The 17,786-nt window shown below is 48.9% G+C and overlaps 8 protein-coding genes across 8 annotated transcripts; 3 read left to right on the top strand and 5 right to left on the bottom strand.

Moving 5' to 3' along the window:
• The first annotated feature begins 87 nt into the window (after nt 1-87).
• Nucleotides 88-908, top strand: BDR25DRAFT_306757 (uncharacterized protein). The gene has a single exon (XM_033690696.1). The coding sequence runs from the start codon at nt 226-228 to the stop codon at nt 883-885; it is 660 nt and encodes a 219-aa protein (XP_033542158.1). The 5' UTR covers nt 88-225; the 3' UTR covers nt 886-908.
• Nucleotides 909-939: 31 nt separating this feature from the next.
• Nucleotides 940-4,161, bottom strand: BDR25DRAFT_360675 (uncharacterized protein; the record flags this gene model as incomplete). Its single annotated transcript, XM_033696285.1, has 17 exons — nt 940-967; nt 998-1,089; nt 1,187-1,220; nt 1,251-2,188; nt 2,264-2,366; nt 2,396-2,506; nt 2,583-2,656; nt 2,688-2,787; nt 2,838-2,895; nt 2,951-3,061; nt 3,198-3,309; nt 3,346-3,525; nt 3,616-3,645; nt 3,703-3,799; nt 3,877-3,997; nt 4,034-4,052; nt 4,132-4,161. 17 exons carry the CDS (start codon nt 4,159-4,161, stop codon nt 940-942), a joined length of 2,238 nt encoding a protein of 745 aa, XP_033542157.1.
• Nucleotides 4,162-4,338: 177 nt separating this feature from the next.
• Nucleotides 4,339-6,065, bottom strand: BDR25DRAFT_378969 (uncharacterized protein; the record flags this gene model as incomplete). Its single annotated transcript, XM_033697583.1, has 4 exons — nt 4,339-5,494; nt 5,703-5,773; nt 5,823-5,895; nt 5,949-6,065. 4 exons carry the CDS (start codon nt 6,063-6,065, stop codon nt 4,409-4,411), a joined length of 1,347 nt encoding a protein of 448 aa, XP_033542156.1. The 3' UTR covers nt 4,339-4,408.
• A 735-nt stretch (nt 6,066-6,800) lies between these two features.
• BDR25DRAFT_378966 (cytochrome P450) lies at nt 6,801-8,532 on the top strand (the record flags this gene model as incomplete). The annotated part of the gene is made up of 7 exons (XM_033697582.1): nt 6,801-6,842; nt 6,983-7,215; nt 7,276-7,752; nt 7,801-7,911; nt 7,950-8,107; nt 8,223-8,298; nt 8,367-8,532. The coding sequence occupies 7 exons, from the start codon at nt 6,801-6,803 to the stop codon at nt 8,530-8,532; spliced, it is 1,263 nt and encodes a 420-aa protein (XP_033542155.1).
• Nucleotides 8,533-9,193: 661 nt separating this feature from the next.
• BDR25DRAFT_337063 (aldehyde reductase) lies at nt 9,194-10,492 on the top strand. Its single transcript, XM_033693158.1, has one exon. The coding sequence runs from the start codon at nt 9,308-9,310 to the stop codon at nt 10,355-10,357; it is 1,050 nt and encodes a 349-aa protein (XP_033542154.1). The 5' UTR covers nt 9,194-9,307; the 3' UTR covers nt 10,358-10,492.
• On the bottom strand, nt 10,493-11,707 carry BDR25DRAFT_86174 (NAD(P)-binding protein). Its single transcript, XM_033699161.1, has one exon. It carries the CDS (start codon nt 11,552-11,554, stop codon nt 10,628-10,630), a length of 927 nt encoding a protein of 308 aa, XP_033542153.1. The 5' UTR covers nt 11,555-11,707; the 3' UTR covers nt 10,493-10,627.
• A 724-nt stretch (nt 11,708-12,431) lies between these two features.
• Nucleotides 12,432-13,760, bottom strand: BDR25DRAFT_86162 (uncharacterized protein). Its single transcript, XM_033699160.1, has 2 exons — nt 13,479-13,760; nt 12,432-13,381 (listed from the first exon to the last, which is right to left on the bottom strand). The coding sequence occupies exons 1-2, from the start codon at nt 13,584-13,586 to the stop codon at nt 12,764-12,766; spliced, it is 726 nt and encodes a 241-aa protein (XP_033542152.1). The 5' UTR covers nt 13,587-13,760; the 3' UTR covers nt 12,432-12,763.
• Nucleotides 13,761-14,640: 880 nt separating this feature from the next.
• On the bottom strand, nt 14,641-16,354 carry BDR25DRAFT_346197 (glycoside hydrolase; the record flags this gene model as incomplete). Its single annotated transcript, XM_033694121.1, has 4 exons — nt 14,641-14,968; nt 15,035-15,784; nt 15,837-16,228; nt 16,275-16,354. 4 exons carry the CDS (start codon nt 16,352-16,354, stop codon nt 14,949-14,951), a joined length of 1,242 nt encoding a protein of 413 aa, XP_033542151.1. The 3' UTR covers nt 14,641-14,948.
• Between the last annotated feature and the right edge of the window lie 1,432 nt (nt 16,355-17,786).

Here is a 17,786-nt window from a genome sequence, read left to right as displayed (position 1 = left end):
CGAGACCGGAGAATGGAGTCAAGAAGTTGCAAAGGCCACAATGCATTGCTTTGGGACCGACCGAACAGGAGTACTATGCTATGTACACGACGTGCGAAGGAACTGACCGGTATACCTACGGTGAGCACCAAACAAGTCCGCTTAATCTAGGTTAAACAAAGGCCAAAAAAACACCCGTAGATAATCTATAAGGGCGTCCTAGCAGGTTGCAAATAGTGTCACAGAATGGGCAGGCGACTAACAGCCACAGACTTCCAGAATTCTCATCCGGAATTAATGTCCTGGTTCAAACCACTCTCCAAGGTCGTTGGCACCCACATGGCCGTAGGACCATGTCGGTCATTCTATGCATGCATCCCAACTTCCTCTGCAGGTGGAACTTTCTACTCTCCACAAATTCCGACTACCCTCAAAAACCTGCTAGATGCTAGCAGCTCTAACCCAAATAGGAAGTTCACTACCCAAGTGAGCCTTGGCTATGGGGGTTCATGGTTCGTATTGTGGCCTAACGGAGACGTATCATGGGATCTTGCCGGTCAATTCGAGGGGCTGGAAGATGTGCTCAAGAAGTTACCTGAAAAGTGCATTTCGTACCTAGCACTTAATCCCTGGGCTCCGGGACAGTATTTCCTGGTTGCTGAGGATGGAACCGTCAAGTTTTGTCTACCAGCTGAATGGGCTGTGACGATCGAGGAGGATATTGCAACGTGGCAGAATCGGTTCAAAACAGTCACTTCTAGTACAATCAGAGGTGGAAAAGCAGATTCTTCAACAGCACTGCCAGGTGGAAAGATAGGTCTCCCGATTAAGGAGGAGAAGGATGGGAAGAGCGAGAAAAAGGGAGGACATGATCTTCCGCCGCCCTATGAAGGGAGGCACAAGTGAAGGTGGTGGATATACGTTTTTTTGGATCATGAGATACGACCCTCTTTCTTATTTTCATTGTGAATGATTATTGTAAATTTTGCTTGTCGTGTGAGAGCTATGTCTTTGCTACGAAGAACCGTTAATCCATAATTTCATGAGCTCGTTAAAATCTTCAACATATTCAGATTTTTGTGTCTTCCTTTCCACTCTAGCAGCTTTGAACTAACAATCTGATTGTGAATACATGCATTAATTGCTATACGTAGGTTTACTGCATGAAGGGCAGTTGCCATACAACATATGTTGTTCATGTCCGAACTGACTTGCTCGAAGGTAACCATCTGATGCCCTCCCTTGCCATTGTGTCAAGTCCTGGAATCTACCAAATAGACGATTCGATGCCGGTGCCCTCCAATCTGTAGCCGGCGAGGTCAATATCATCCGGGGCAATTTCTTCATATTCCCCTCCAGTGGAATCAACCACCTCGTAGGCGCCATTACGATACACGGCATACTTGACCCCCCAGCCGAGCTCCGTACACTGTTGCACGAACTTCCAATGATGTGGACACTTCATAAACTTGAACTCAGCGGGTCTAAAGGAGTGGAAGAGCCGCACGATAGATACCGAAAGCGTCCCTGATAACTTCTCTTGAAGCTTCAATATTGCTTCAATCATCTTGTTTTCAGGATGCTGCTCGCGGAGAAGTGGTAACACACCCGTCTTCTGTATTTCAGAGGCAAGATAACCGTAGGGAAAGACACCACAAAATTGATACCAATGCGGCAAGACCAGATTCAGTGTCTTAAGCCTCTCAAATTTCATTAACGCATAACACACGTCGAAGCAGCTGAGTTCGTAGTCCAAATCCCGCGGATGCCGGAAAGGAACGGCGGCCGTGAAGTTGCGAAATGAAGTGCTAGTGTAGATGCATTTGAACCTGTTTTCGTAATCCTCGTACCAGAATGGCAGAGGGAGGGTCAGAGAGGTAATATGCTGATAATTTCGACGTCCGATTTGATACAGGAAAGTGTTTGCTACCATCCAGCCATTCACTGCGGAGAATCGGAATGAATTCTTGCCATAGTAGATCTCGCCTGCTTCGGTGTTGATGAGGCGGCAAGTGCGGAGAAGGTTGATGTTGCAGTTCCATTTGCTATGGGCTTTATGGAGTTTACGGAAATTGCGGCCCCGAGCCATCCGGTTTCCGAGACCAGGGAAGCCAGTTTCAGGCCACATCTCAATGGGTTTGGAGAGCTTGAGGACGATCTCGTAGATTGAAAGACGGATTTCTACCGGAAGGTCAAGGAAGCGGAATGGCTTGCGAGGCTAGCCTGTATAAGTTGCTTGAAGGGCAGTGAAGAGCGGGTAGGGGTAAATGAACGTATGACTGACAAACCGGTAGGCATACTTCATCTCCTTGTAGAGTTCCGGGAAGCGTTTATATTTCCTTAGCTCCCGAGGTTTATGTGCCCGAAAAGCTGGGAGGCCGGCTTTGCTACGGTTGGGTCAGCGAACATCTTCTACCAGTTGGTCTTATGGGACAGGGTAGCCAGATGCGGTTTGGTTGACTTACGGGTGTTCTGGCCATGCAGGTTCAGGGAATTGCCAGATGTCGGCGTTTGGTTGTCCAACTGACTCATCTGTGTCGAGTTGCATAGCACTATGGTTGGTAGTTAATAAGGAATTTTCTTCTAACAAGGCCTTAATGGACCGTGATGTCTTCAATTTTTTTGGTAAAATGTATAACAAGTTGTTCGTCGCAGGGCGAGGCGGCCATATTCGCGCCTGGTCGCATGGGACTTTTATAGCCTCACACTCTCTTAACTTGGCAGGAGCGCAGCGTGGTCGACATGACATCCTCCTCATTCTTCTTCTCTTGGCAGGAACCATGCTTCCGCCTTCTAGTCAACGAAGGGCTAACCTAGTGGTTGGGGAGGATAAACTTCAGGAATGAATTGCCGGTCACGTGGTTATCGGAAACTGCGCATCAAAGGTGACGGCCACCAGTGCAGTAGCACAAGAGCCTCAGCTCCATATTATGATGTGCGAGAACTTTCTGCCTAACAGTAAGTTGGCGACAGCCCTTATTTGCCTGGTAGGCAGCAATGCGCCCTTTTCGGTACTCGGTTCTCAACACTGAAATAGATCTCCATGCAGATACCATACTTTGAATAAGTGATATGAGTAACCCTATCCAATTACGTGTAGGGCAGAGGGCATATAGTTAGAGTGGGGTGAGTGTACGTATCTGAGGTTTTCGACGCTAAAACAAGGCAGCGTTTGCCATTAGAAAAAAGTTGTTCACAACGTCCGAGGATCTTCTAACATGCGGCCATTTCGTGTGCGGAAAGGAATTTGTTGCGTACACCCCCGATACCTTCCGTGCCGGTCTTTCCATAACCACCATCCGGCATACCATTCGTAAGCGGCCTCAACAACTGAAAGTGGAGGAGGTGAATAGTCTAAAGGAAGACACACGCTGCCATGCTACTGTTGTATGCAAAGAACCCGAACTCATTTTCGCCATAAATCACCTTGAATCCTTCAAGACTGATTTGCTTACATGTGCAAAGAAGGCTTAGGTTAAGATTTTGTCGATGAGTTTTCCGAGTGTAGAACATTCGACCGCGTAGTCGGACCCGGAGGTGATGTTTCTGTCCACCACCACTCCCAACCTAAAGCTCTATGGGCAGCGCAAGAATAAATGGTGTGTGTGTGTAGATTTTGATTCCAATCTCGGGGACAAATTTGGGGAAGGGAAACCATGTTTCAGTCTAAATTGTCAACGTTGATAGTTTCATGATGTATCCTAAATACTTCCTAGAACCTACGAAGTTCTTCGCCCACTTTATTCCCACAATCATAACTCCAAGTCGTTTATATGGGCTTAGCTCATCTTTACTGTGGAGGAGATATGGAATTGACTTTCTGTTAGAACAGCTGAAAAGCAGTTTCTCTTCGTTAGCCTTAAGTTTAGCATCCATTTCGGCAACAATACTATCAACCTAGTCTTCATAGTGTCGATGCTTGAGGTTGAGGTTGAGTTCGTCCGCAATCCATATAGACGAGTTAGAGAGTCTTGAAGTGAGGCCGGTCGCGGTGCTATGAGTACTTGCGATACAGTGGCTATTGAGAGTTACTATTTGAGACGCGGGAACGCACTATTGTTCAGGCGCTTTCTCTTTGATCATGTTGGGTGAAGCTCATATGTTGCTAAGGGAGTGAACCTTAGAACGTCAAGAAATAGGTGTACACATGACGGTAAACAAGAAGCGACTGAGGGCACTCATGACGGAGTGTAGCGAGTGTCTAGTTATAGCCACCGGGAACCTAAGCGGTAGGTTCAATTACTTCCAGATTCGCATCGACGAACATCTTCGCCCTGTGCATAAGTTTATTCTGCTTGGCTTTTGATATCCATTCGTCCAACTTCATGTAGTCTGTGGCGAGAGAATAATGTGACGAAATATGCGTGTAATGTGAGGCTGAAAGGAGGTACCTGAGTATGCTGAGAAGGAATAGTAAATGTGCCGGATACTATTCGATGTGCGTAGGGTTTACATCCTTGTTCTTCGCCTTCGGATTCATCCGGGAGTGCCCTTCGCCAAATATCCCTGAGAAAAAATGCCATCCTCCGAGCACCGTAGCTGTAAGAACAGCCGTAATAACCCAATACATCCATAACCACTTCGAGGCCATTTCTCCGCCTACGCGGAAATCGAAGAAGGACGTGCTGAAAAAGGCAGCAACGAAAGTGGCTGGGAGAAATGAGAGTGTGATAATGGTGATAGCACGCATATCTCTACTATGTCGGTAAGTCGCGGTAGCGATGTCTTTCATGTATTCATTGTCTTTGCGGGAGAGATTGGTGAGCTCAAGAGATTGCGCGGCGGTCCGGTGGTTGAGATAGTTGTCTTTTTCGGCCATGAGGGAGAAACACTGCAAATTGTCAGGCGCAAAGTTAAACATCTCGCGACAAACTCTGAAAATACGTGCCGTCTGCATTGTAGTTTCTGCTCGATCAGACAGATATTGCGCCCGCTCCTTATAACCTAAGATGACAGTCCGCAAATACCTTGATTTAGCCTCATATTGCATCAACACGTCCATTTTCCCCGCTACACCATCTAGGAAAGCAATCAAATCGATGAAAATATTACACTTATACTTTTGATATGCCAGATCATTCTTCACGCTTGCCAGCTCACTCCTTAACAAATCAAAGTCTGCCGTTTTCCAGGGCTCGATCATTCCTTCTTCCCTTCGTTCATCGGGATGCAACATATACACCTTGTAGACGCCTGCGGAGATCTCCATACGCTCGATGTTATCTTTGTGATCAATAAGCGAATTCTTTATATGTGGAATGCGGCGCTCAATCTGGAGCGATGCGAGGATGCAGGGATGCCAAATAGAATGTTGCAGTTCTTTGACTCGTTGGAGGATCACGTCCTTGGAGGAGGTCTTGAGCACACGCATGATGGCACAGGTCGTCGTATTGGAGCGGTTGGTAGATATCATGGATGCAGTGTCGACAACGCGCTCATTGTGACCCTCGACGCGGACGATGAAGCCTGATTGCTCAGAATAGGAGGTATGAGGTGATGAGCGTAGGCGTACCGGCTAAGCAATCCTTGTCAGGGACTTCGAAGTATCGAGTTGGACCAATGGACAATAAACGGAAGGGGTCTTTTGGTAAGTTGGCGAGGTGAACGGCACTTCTCAAGGCCTCATTTGAAAAAGGTGTGTGGTATTCAGAATGATTGTGAACGGGTAAAAGCCTAATGGATGAGCTGCAAATCAAGGAACTCGTGCATCGTGCATCACGTACAGCAGACGAAGCGTCCTTTTCTGATTTTGATGTCCTTCCGGGGGCCCTTTTAATACATTTTGACCCTCCCACTGTTGATTCTTGAGTTAGCAGAAAGAAATTCCATACTCCCGGGCTCACCTGCATTCGGATCTAACCATGTGTCCCTCTGAGCCTCGGGAACTTGGACGTATCGGAGAGATGCCGAGCCTGACTTGTAGTATGTTAGAACTGATGTAATAAAGTTCTCCTATGACAGGATCTTACAGCATCAGTGACAACCTCGACAAATAATGCGTAGTTAGGGTCATTAAGGCCCTCGCGGTCATTTGGCGATTGACCATCCTCTTCAACAACATACCACATATCTTGATTTAAGATCATGATGCACAGCGTGAACGAAAGAACGGAAGGGTTGGGGAGTAAGGTGGTGGAGAAACCAGGTTCTAATCATGCTATTGGAAGACTTGAATCTGAAATGGGGGAGAATTAGGGCGGGGTTCGCCTTCAGCGCTTGGCATTTTGCTTTTAAAGGTTCCAAAGTCTAAAACATGTCCACATGTGCTTGATCAAGCCGTGACTAGGTCTCTATTCGAATCAGCATAGCCACGTCGAGGAAGGCGTGTCTCCTGAGGTCATCGCAGGGGCGTCGCAGCTTGGAGGGTTGATCTCATACATCTGAAGAGCCGCACTCGCGCACATATAGTAGCAGAAAATTCCATCAAAGCTGAAGTTTTGCACGTTGTATTTGCTGGCAAGCAAGCATCGTGACATCGCGTTATTTCACTCTTCAGGCCTGCCCAGCAACACCAGTAGAAGGCGAGGTCATGTGATGATGTTGGCTGATATCGGAGCCATAACACAGAAACGCATGCGTGAGGTGCAGATGACGTGAGTATTCAAAGGCACAGGCAACTTGTTTCTGTCCCCGGGCATAATAAGAAATATGGTTTTATCAATACCTTGACAGGGGATAGTCTTCAATTTCATGGTGCTACCCCACCAATGAAGCCCATCCTCAGCGCCATGCAAGCGTCAGCGTCCACTTTTCCTTTCATGTATATGTCTGAGCGTCGCCCGGAATGAATTGGAGGACTATCTCGTACGGATTTTATAATGATGTCTGTGGGCCAACTTATTGGATGGGGATTGCTTGCCGCCGTACGAAACTCTCCTCACTCGCCTATCATGTGGAGATGGGAATGCTAACTGCGCTTCATGACTAGGTCATTCTCAACCGCATCTGCCGCATAATCTAACTCCTCTACATCTCTCCCCTCCGCGCATTTCCATGGCCGAAGCTATGGGCATGCTCTCGGCTTCCTGCACAGGTTTCCTCGCTTAGCGGTCGTAGTCACTTGCGGATGCTAGAACTTCACAAACAATACGGCCCGGTTGTGCGCATCGGGCCTAATCGACTTACTTTCTTCCCTGGTCAATCGCTCAAGGATATCTACAATAGGACGGGACCGAGAAGCTTCAAGAAGAATAGACCATACTACATGCCGCCTCCAAATAATGTCGACCATTTAGTGTGCGCTGTCGACGACGAGAACCATGCTAGGCAGAGGTGATTGCTGGCTTGGGGATTCAGTGGAGAAGGATTGAAGACACAGGAAGCCTTGGTAACGCAATATGTCGATGCCTTCATCCAAGGTCTGAGTGCTGCGTCTCAGAAGGGCCTGGTGGAAATCAGTGCTTGGTTCAACTACACCACATTCGATATTACGGGCGATCTGATGTTTGGAGATAGCTTCGGTTGTCTGAGGAACAATAAGCTACATCCGTGGATCCAATTGATGTTCAGCGCGATCAAGGCGCTGGTATTTCTCGGGGTCGTGAAGCAGTTCCCCACACTTGATTGGCTACTCATGAAACTGGTTCCAAAGAGCATCCTACAGAAAGGGGTAGACCACTTTAATTTGAGTGCGGAGAAGGTCGATATGCGGATTGCCATGGGAAACGAGAAAAACGACTTGATGTCGGGCATGCTCAAGAATGGCTTGTCGGAGAAACATGGACAGCATCGGGGGATCATGAGCAGGGCTGAAATCCATTCTAATTCATACATGTATGACCCGAAAGAAGTCTTTATATTGGCAATGCTAATGGATAATAGCCTTATTATCGCCGGTAGCGAAACGTCCGCAACTGCACTCTCTGAAATTACATATTACTTGTGCAAGTATCCAGCTATCCGACAAAGATTGGTTGCGGAGGTTCGATCTCAGTTCAGCCGCGACATAGACATAATTTCCAGTCAACCAGAAGTAGTGATCTTCCATTCCTACACGCCGTTATCCAAGAAGGCCTGCGGATATACCCCCCATTCGTAGGGACCTTGTCTCGCCTCCCACCGCCCGGTGGTGAAGCAGTGGATGGCTACTTCGTTCCTGAAGGTGTAAGTGCCCTTGTGCAAATCCTAGGTAAGTTTGCTGACCACAGTCACAGACCTCGGTGGGAACTGAGCATTACGCAACCTACCACTCGCCAGACAATTTCTATCTCCCTGAGGAATTCCCGAACGCTGATTGGGCACAGATCCGCGATTTTTGAAGGACAAGCTGGATGCTGTCGAACCGTTCAGTACAGGCCCAAGGGGATGCTTGGGGAAAATGTATGTGGATTTCATACTCATTTTTGGTTCATATTCTTGCCTCGTAGCGCACTAACTTGGAATCGCAGCCTTGCGTATGCTGAAATTCGCCTCATACTAGCTAAATTGCTGTTCCATTTCGATATTTCGCCTGGCCCTGAAGGCGACGGCTGGATAGACCAAGACGTCTACTATTTGTGGGCTAAGCCGCCGTTAATGATTTACATGATAAAGAGAGAGACGACAGCGACATAATCTTAAAAGCAGGGGTTGCTATATTTACAATATCGGCGCATCCTACGAATTATGACATTGGTAGTCTCCGAAAGATTACTTACTAGAATCAAGCTAGCAGCGAATGCGATAGCCCATTAAGGCCTGCTATTTAGGTAATCAGAATGCAGGCTTCACTTGGAAGTTTAGGACGGTACTTTAACTATTTGAGGTAGGGTGGCATAAGTGCTTAGTCACTCATATGCTAGTCATCATCCCCATGCGACACAGGCATACTCACGAGGCGTGGTTACGATCTTGTAGGCTCTTCAATATCGGATCTCTTTGCTCATATTGTGAAATCAGCAGCCTTGAATGTATACAGCACGACCTTGTACGAAGCTGGTACTTTGAAACCTCACTAAGCGATAGAGTTTCCCCAAAGACCGAGGCCGAGCAAAATACCTTGCTACTCTGTAAGCAGAACGTTCGATGAAACCTTCAGATCGGTCTTGTCCATATATACAGGGAATGGCTGCTTATTAAAAGCGGCCGAGTGATGAGGCCGACGTCCAGTCTTCGCTAGGCGTCCACCTTACTAACTTCCAACGTATGATTAAACGCGGCGTAGTCAAATCAACATAAAAGTACTAGATATAGAGAGCTTAGCGCAACTTCCTTCGGTACCAAACCCCTTATTTTCCATTCATCATCTTCTACAAAACCTCGAATTGAATCTCTCCCTAGAACCTTCGAAATAGTTTCCAGACTCGCCTGCTAGTCTCAGCATCAACGACAGACTTCCTCCCATCCTGACATGTCCTCCAAAATCCAGAATCCGTTCCTCCCTCCAGGCTCATTGATACTGGTAACAGCGGCTAACGGCCTCATCGCCTCCCACATTGTCGATCAACTCATCTACTACGGATACAATGTGCGCGGAACTGTGCGATCGCATTCTCGTAGCTCATGGATGGCACCGCTTTTCCAGGCTCGGTACCCTGGCTCAAAATTTGAACTTGTCGAAATTCCCGATATTTCTGCCTCAGGATGTTACGATGCTGCACTGAAGGGTGTGTCATCTGTGATTCATACAGCCGCCATTAATCTGCTGGAAGACGACCCGAGTGTGATTCCCGAGAGCGTGAATGCATATATAAATCTGCTGGAAGCCGTAGCAGGGGCCAATAAATCTGGAGAAAATATCTTGAGAGTAATCTTGACGAGCTCGAGCTGGGCCGTTGTCTATCCTACCCCAAACGTACCGATGAAAGTCGATACCTCCACGTACAACGAATCAGCAGCAAAGGCCCTCCTAGACCCCAACACCCCCAAAGAAGCGAGAGGATTGATGACGTATGTTGCTTCCAAAGTAGCGTCGGAGCAAGAATCTTGGAATTGGGTCAAGGCGCATCCAGATGCGGGATTCATCCTCAATTCTGTGATGCCGGCGACTTGTATCGGGCGAGTGCTAGCACCCAGAGACCAAGCGTATCCTTCTACTGCGGGTTACGTGCGTTCTCTTTTCGAAGGCAAGAATGCAGAGTTTTTTGCCTGGCTGGAGCCGCAATGGTATGTCGATATTTGCGATGCGGCGAGATTGCATGTGGCCGCTGCGGTGGTTGAAGGCGTGGAAGGGGAGAGGATATTCGCTTGGGCGGAAACGTATACGTGGATCAAGGTCAAAGAAGTGCTAGAGGATGAGATGGGAAAGAAAGTGCTGATAGAATTGAAAGACAAGGGAGAAGATTTGAGTGAGTGCCCCATGGAGAGGAGTTTAGAGTTGCTGAGGGCACTTGGGTGTAAGGGGTGGCAGCCTTTTGAGCAGGCTGTGAGAGAAAACATTAGGAGCTATTACCCTAAATAAATAGGTGTGGTGAGGTGTGACAAGAAGATAAAATGGATATGTAGCAGGGTATGGGAGGTTACGACCATACCTTTCTTGCGCGTAAAGATGCGAGTAACACCCGGCTCGGACCAGATTGTATGTAACAAGGCTACCATGAGAATATAAAGGAGGGTCTCTCTACGGTTTGGGTTCGATCTATGGCATCCTTCCACCTCCCCGAATATCTTTGATCATGTCTTACGAATATTAGCAATCTGTCTTGACCTGCTATTTCCTCCACAGAGCCCTCTAGACTGCCATCCTAAACTTCAGCAAATCGCCCTGCTCAATGCGCTCCTTCATGCCCTCCAATTCCTTCACATCCCAATTGCAAGTAACATACCTCCCACTCAACCACCCCCTCTTCTCCCTACTCAACCAAACACACATAGCCCCGGCCAGTCCCGGATCATCAGTCAACAGCGGGCCCCACACCTCGCCTGTATGCCCCGCCGTCTGCGGCGTCAGCACTGCTCCAGGATGCAACGCATAAGCATGTATCCCATCCTTCTCGCGATGGTCATTATCAACATGCTCGACGAAACGGTTACATGCCAATTTAGAAACATTGTACGCAATAGGGCAGAGCTGCGAGTTTGTTGAATGTGCAGCGAGAGAAGTATTCACAATCAGCGTCTGCGGGCCATCCGTCGTAGCTTTCAGCAGCGACATAAATGCTTTCGCAATACGCCAAGTCCCATTAATATTGATATCCAGGACACGCGCCCAGTCATTGTCGTCCTCCAGACCGATGGGAAGATGGTGTTCGGATTCTCCGGGCTTTTGGATGTACTTGCTGATGATACCGGCGTTTGCTATTATGGCGTCGACTCTGCCCCATTTCTCTCGGACGGCTGTTTCGAGGTCCAGAATGCTTGCTTCGGATTGAGTGTCACAGATGGAACTTAGGATTTCGAGATTTGGGTTGATGGACTTGAGTTCCTTGGATAGTGCATCGAGATCGGATTGTGTGCGTGAAGAGATTGATATCCCCGTGCATCCTGCCTTTGCGTAGGCGAGGGAGATGTGGTAGCCGAGACCTTTTCCAGCGCCGGTTACGACAGCGACGAAGGGTTTAGAAAGAGAGACTTTTGTGGGATCGATATTAGAGGGAATGGAACAGTGTATAGTGGGTGTGAAGTGTTTAGCATAGTGGTTTGGGAGATCCAGCGCCATTGCGGTTGGTTTGAGGAGACGTTCTTGCGAAGATGGATGGAACGGTGCTCAGGGTTTGATGAAAATTAGACTTGATGGACTGATTACGAGTTGTCTCAGACCATGCAGTATAACCAGAGCTTTAATGCTGTAGATTTATACTAGGGATATGTTCGAGGTACCGGGTGTTGTCTAACGAGGAGAATGAAGGAAGGGATCACGTGATCATTAACCCGATTCCAGGTGGACGAAGACCGCGAGCCAGCTAAAAATGCACTGAAGGTAGAATCCACCAATCTCTCCGCTACAGCTTCCGGCTTCTAGCTTCTAGCGGATGTATTCAAATTTTCGAGAGTTCCTGGCAATCGAGACGGGCCTTGTAGAAGGCAGAGTCAAAGATGATGAGAGGCTACTAGAGTGGAATGCAACTAAAAAGTTGAGAAAAGTAAGGAGCAGCAACAGGGTTGGGGGACTTCCAAGATGGGATAAAGAGATTATGACAATTATCTTGTGCGACTTTGACCACTGTTTTGAAGAGTGTGGAGGCGACAATGGCAAAGGAAGCTGTGGATGGAAAACGAACATCCAGTGATTTTAACATTTGAGTAAGTCGTTAATCATCAGGAATCACGCGAAACCCAAGCATGTGGGGCGGATACTTGAAGGTATTGATTACGGAGTTTCGACGTCGCTTGTACGATTCGTCGAATGACATCGGCAGTTTGACGTTGATCTACCCACGACAACTTGAATTTCAAACGAATAAGCTTTGACACCCTAAAGTCTTCACTGAAGGTTCTCCAGGCTCATTTCCTTCCGCCTAGAACAAGTGGTTCGATTCTAACGAAGACCGGGAAAACGGAAGGATACACATCACGCCAGGGACATTACACGAATATTAGACGTGAAAACGACAGAACAAAGGCACAGATAATTTGTAAGGGTATAATCCAATCCAATTCAATCCACACCACAATTCGTCACGGCACTAGTCCGTACATCCCCAAGTTTATACATCTCCGAACCAATTTCCGATCCATGCATCCATTAATTCCCCATGCAAGCACCACCATCGATGCTATCAATTAGAGACATGAAGGAAAAATGATAACACCCGCAACACGCCGACTTGTAGAGAAAATGAAGTGAAATAGTAGTCATAACCGTAAATTTCCCATAGATTGTCCCAAAGAGAATACGAAATCGATGCTCTCAGTTGCAAGGGATGCTTTACAGCATGAAAACCATACCGGCAATGGCACCCGCGAGGCCGAGGCCAGCGCGGAGATGCGAAGCCGCACCAGTTGAAATTGGTGCAGAAGGAGATGGAGTAGTGGAGCCAGATGGAGCGACGGTAGCAGAAGTCTTGAGAGAGCTCGGGACCGTCATGCTCTTGGATGGCAGGACGATGGTGGAGTTGTGACCAGGGTATCCGGTGCTGGCGACGTGGCTAGAAGTGGAGCAGGAGGTCGTGGTAGGGGCGACGGTGGTGCTGTTGGCGGAGGTTGACGAGGCGGTATGAACAGTCGCAGTAGGATAACCAGAGGACGAGATGGAGGCCGAGGACGAAACCGAGCCGCAAGTAGCGTCCTTGGAGATACCAAACTGGGTAGAATACTGGTACTGGCCAGTCACGTCATCAATCAACTGGAGGCCGTAGTGGGTGGTATCGGCCTCAAGAGTTGAAGCTGGGGTCCAAACGAAGCTACCGCTGTTGGCAATTCCTTCAGCGATTGGGGCACCAAGGGGAACAACGTTGGTAGACGGGCCGCGAAGGAGAAGAATGGAAACTTTGTTCGGGGTGGTCGGGGTCCACTTGATGGTGTATGGCTTGCAAGCAGGAACGATCTGGTACCCATTAGACTTTGTATTCCACTTGTTCGCAATTCTACGTCTTTGCGATTTGTCCTCAACGGCGCGCAAATTGCGGATTGGATTTTCATACCTCAATCAAAGGGGCGGTAATCGGGTTGCCATTTGGCGCACCGACAGGCGCATGAACAGCGGCGACGGCGCCAGCCAGGAAGGTGAGAACGGAGATTTTGGTGAACATGATGCTTGTCAAGTGCGTGCAAATTAAGCTATTACCCTGTAGGGAGTGGGAGGATTAAAGAGTGAGTGGGAAAAGAGCGACTATGTATGTGGTAACAAAGAGCGGCTGAAGACAAGTCTTCGTGAGGATCAAGGCTGCGCAGGCAGAAGTAGAGAAGCGGATGCGTGAGGAGGGTGAGAAAGAACGAAAGAGGCAGAGCAGCCTTCGGGATTATATTGATTTCGGTAAGGGGTCTTCCACCGGAAGCTTGGCGTGGTCCGATGCTCCAATGGCGTTGCGCGCGGACGCCCTGTTCCTGCATTAGCCTGCGCCATGCAGCCACTCACGTCTCTTCCCTTGGTCGGGGGTGAATTACTAGTTCATTTGAGCACAAGCGTCAGCCTGCTATCCAATCAACCCTCACTCAGCTAATTTGGCTGCTCGTGTTCACCCTCTGGCGTGCTTCAGGAGTGTGAATCTGGTCAAGAGAAAGGGAAAAAATCTATTGACTCCTTCAGCCCTCTGCATGCAATTTCCAGGAATAGGCGCCCAGGACCGGCCATTTTCAGTGGCACAGCCAGACCTGTCAGCGCGGTATGAATATAGGCCGCAATACTGGAGATGAAGTTTGCGCCTCGAAGCTGAAAAAATGAGGAGTCGCGCACGACGAACGACGGGCGGCTGTTCTGCTATTCTCTGGGGATGAAGATGGCAGTCAAAGACGATGTCATGCCGTGGATCTGTGCTGGGAGAAACAAGTCCCTCGGTAGCCTGGGGAGCTAGCATCACTGATCTGCACGCTCAATTCACGCTTCAGGCCAAGCGTTGTCGCGCGAGATCCAATCTCTGCCTCCTGTCAGCCGGGAATCTCCTTTCTCCGTGAAAGGTAATCTGGCGACGAAATGCCTGCTCGAGCTGTGAGCTGGATGAGTACGTCCCTTTTGTAACGCTGTGGCGCAACTGCAGGCTGAAAGAATCTCACCTTGGAAGTAATTCGCGCCTTGTTTCACTGATTGTTCATCTCCACTGGACCTCATTTCGTCGCAATTTCAACAAAATCATTTTTCAAATTGTGCTGCTCATTTCATTTATCCAAGTTGGTCCGTCCAAACTTTCATCCATGTAAACTTTTTGATGACTACTTAATTGTTTCAAAGTCGTTATGAGAAGGAGATTGTTGGGGATTTCGCCCTTACTCTAGCGAGCGCAATACTTTGGGATATCCAAAGGAGATTCGTCAAACGTCGCTATGACCGAACAGGAAGGTTGCTACGTTGAGTGATGAGAGTACGAAATCGAGTGTTGAAAAAAAAGAATGGGAGATCGATCGATAAGGTGGAAATGTTGATGCAAATAACGTCCAACAGTCGCCAAGCGTGTCGCTCAACCGCACTGCCCAGAGTCTGCCAACAGTCAGCATCGCTCAAGTCCGAGGGAATGCCTCAACACAATGGAGAGGGCGCACTCACATTTTCTCGATGTCAATGGTTGTGGGAACAGTCCATTGGCGAGAAGGTCCTGCATATCCCACTCTGGCGCACCCTCAGTCTTCCACGTCCAGAAGATCCATCCCGTCGCCTTCTCGAAAGCGTCGAGCTGTGCCTCAATAAAGCGACCAATATTATACTTGTCATCGCCTGACAACGCTGCGGCAGTGCCAGTCGACTTGCCAGTGCAGTCGCCGACCTTGCTGGATCCTTCGAACGTCCCATCATAGCGGGCCCCCTTGTTCTTTCCATTCAACCACTTCGCGCAGTCAGTAATACCACCAGTCCACTCTCCAGCTATTGTCCATTTGCCGGTACTGGCCATGTCGTTACCAAAGCTGCAGGCCGTCTTGATGTGGTCGTTGGGACTCATCGCTACGGCCCCCGTGTCAAAGATCTCGTAATGATGGGTATCCAGTATGAGGTTCCACATGCCCGCTCCCCAAGAACCCCATGATGTTACACCTTGGAATGCGTCATGGAATACGATACCCACATTGGAGTTTTTCAGGTTACCCCATCCGTCCATGTAAAACTGGCGAACGATGTCCATGTTCAATGAGTAGCCCATGGGCTCGTTAAGGAGCTGGATAGCAGAAACAGCTGGGTGCGAGGCATGGTCATCACGGATCTTGTTCAGGACATTGAGGGTATGCTGAACGCTGTCGCCTTGTGTCCATTGAATGGAGCCATATCGACCAGAATTGTCAAAACCGTTCTGAGATCCAGGGGCTAATTTAATCAGTTCCTGCTCCAAGGCCAGTATTGGATCAAGTCTACGTACCACCGTGCAGATCAATCATGACTTTCAGCCCCGCACCCTCCGCCCAGTCCAACGCCTTACCAAGCATGTCATACGCGCCTTGAACGTACGGTTCACCATCAATTGGAATGATGCTCCAATACCCAATCGGAATGCGCACGTGGTTGAGGCCCGCACCAGCGATCTGATTGAAGTCGTCCTGGGTAATCCAGGAGTTCCAGTGCTGTGACAGCTTGCTGTGGGCAGCATCCTTACCCAGCTCTTGGGTTAAGGTGTATTCATCGACTGCGCCATTGCCCTCAAACATGCTAGGCGTTATCCAAGGCTCGAGTACAAACCAACCACCCAGGTTCACACCGCGCACATTCTCACCATCATAGTTGAAAAGTGGTGCTCGCCTAGTGTAAGACATCCTGTGCGAGTGTGAGTAGGCTAGAGAGAACGCGGTACAAAACTTACACTCCCGACGGGGCGGCGGTGGAGCGCAAGGCCAGTAGGCTAATGGCTCCCACCACAAAACCACCAAAGTTTCCTAGCATGGTGTCCTTTGTAAGACTTGATCTCGTCGCTAGCTAACCGAAGATCGCAATACCATATATATATATATATATATATATATATAAGTGTTGACAATAATAGGATGAAGAGTTGAATGAATTTTATGCCACCAGATCTCGGAATTGTCTTAGGATGCTTGGGGGCAAACACAGCTTTAAGAACAGCAGTATAGGTTCTTTCTCATCACGAGAGTCATTTCTCAAGCGATCAGCGTAGCAGTAAACAACCAGCGCAGTGAGCAGATTTCTGAGCCCTGCGCTGAAGGCGGTGTCCAGGTTATAGCCCCGAGTAGCCAGTTAGATTGTGCTTAGATGGCCACCCGATGCCAATCGTTGCTGCATCCTCGGAGTTGGAGACTGGACCGACTTCGCGCGCTGGCATGTTGCTAGCACGGGCACCCTGTGACGCAGCATCGGCTCGTGAGATTGTCAGCGGGACTGTATGCTTAGGGCTTAGAGGCTCTCGGTCAGAAGCAGGGTTGAGAATGGGCTCCACGGAGCAGTTCAGGTACGTTCATCTGATTGGGGAAGAGCTTCAGCGATGATGCCAGAGATCGGCGGCACAAAGCCAAGTCGGATGGCTGAAGTTGCATCGCTGTCACGTTTAAGCAAAGGGGCATTAATAAGCTGGGTGTTGGTGGTCGATCTGTATTGACAGCGCTACAACGAAGGACAAAAGAATTTGGAAGAGCTGTAAGGCTGCGAGGATGCGGGGGAATGCCTAGACGAGGCTGTGATCAACTGTTGCCATGGGCTCGGGATAATGGTTACTGTGGTCTTCCCTGAGAAATGATGCAAACCGTGGGATGGCTGTGAAGAACAAGCTCTCCGGCACACGAGAAAGTTCTTGGGAAATAGGAAGCAGGTTCTCAGAAATAGGAAAGTATGGGAGTACAGCTTCAAAGCAGATGGCGCAGCGTCACCCACCGTTACATACCGTTCTACACTCCGACCCTCAAACGTCAGAAATATAGTCCATGGTCTGGGAGTGGAGAGAGCTACGGCAGCATCCGTCGCCATCTGCCCCGCATCAGCCAAGCTTCGCCAAGCTGTGGTCTCCGAGCCCTCTCTGCTTGCAAGCACCGGATTCGTTCTAGAATTTACCGTGGACGCCTGGTGCGTCACTAGTGCTGTGTGTTTAATTGCATTGTGGCCGATGAGCGCATTCGATTCAGGCCTGAGGCAGCTAGGAGGAGCATGCTCAGGAGGCAATGGGACGAAGAGGAAGAGGAGGAAGAAAAGTCATGCGCCATGAAGGATTCGCGAAACATAAAACTAAACGGCGTATCGTCTATCCAGTTGCTGCGTTTGGAAGGCGTCTTGGTACAGTGGTTCGCGGGGCTTGCAGTGCTGAGGCTGGTGCAACCTCACGATGACGAGGGACACCCATGGGCAGTTCGGCGTCAGTGATCGG

The sequence above is a fragment of the Lindgomyces ingoldianus genome (assembly GCF_010093535.1).
Source record: "Lindgomyces ingoldianus strain ATCC 200398 unplaced genomic scaffold BDR25scaffold_39, whole genome shotgun sequence".
Taxonomy (NCBI): domain Eukaryota; kingdom Fungi; phylum Ascomycota; class Dothideomycetes; order Pleosporales; family Lindgomycetaceae; genus Lindgomyces; species Lindgomyces ingoldianus.
The sequence above is the reverse complement of the archived record's forward strand: the minus strand, read 5'-3'. Positions and strand labels throughout refer to the sequence as shown.

Bases quoted from the DNA above. Each gene is read 5' to 3' on its own strand.
- BDR25DRAFT_86174 (XM_033699161.1), bottom strand. From the start codon at position 11,554: ATGGCGCTGGATCTCCCAAACCACTATGCTAAACACTTCACACCCACT.
- BDR25DRAFT_337063 (XM_033693158.1), top strand. From the start codon at position 9,308: ATGTCCTCCAAAATCCAGAATCCGTTCCTCCCTCCAGGCTCATTGATA.
- BDR25DRAFT_86162 (XM_033699160.1), bottom strand. From the start codon at position 13,586: ATGTTCACCAAAATCTCCGTTCTCACCTTCCTGGCTGGCGCCGTCGCC. The intron at 13,382-13,478 runs GTATGAAAATCC...AATGGGTACCAG, and splicing joins TTACCGCCCCTTTGATTGAG to ATCGTTCCTGCTTGCAAGCC.
- BDR25DRAFT_306757 (XM_033690696.1), top strand. From the start codon at position 226: ATGGGCAGGCGACTAACAGCCACAGACTTCCAGAATTCTCATCCGGAA.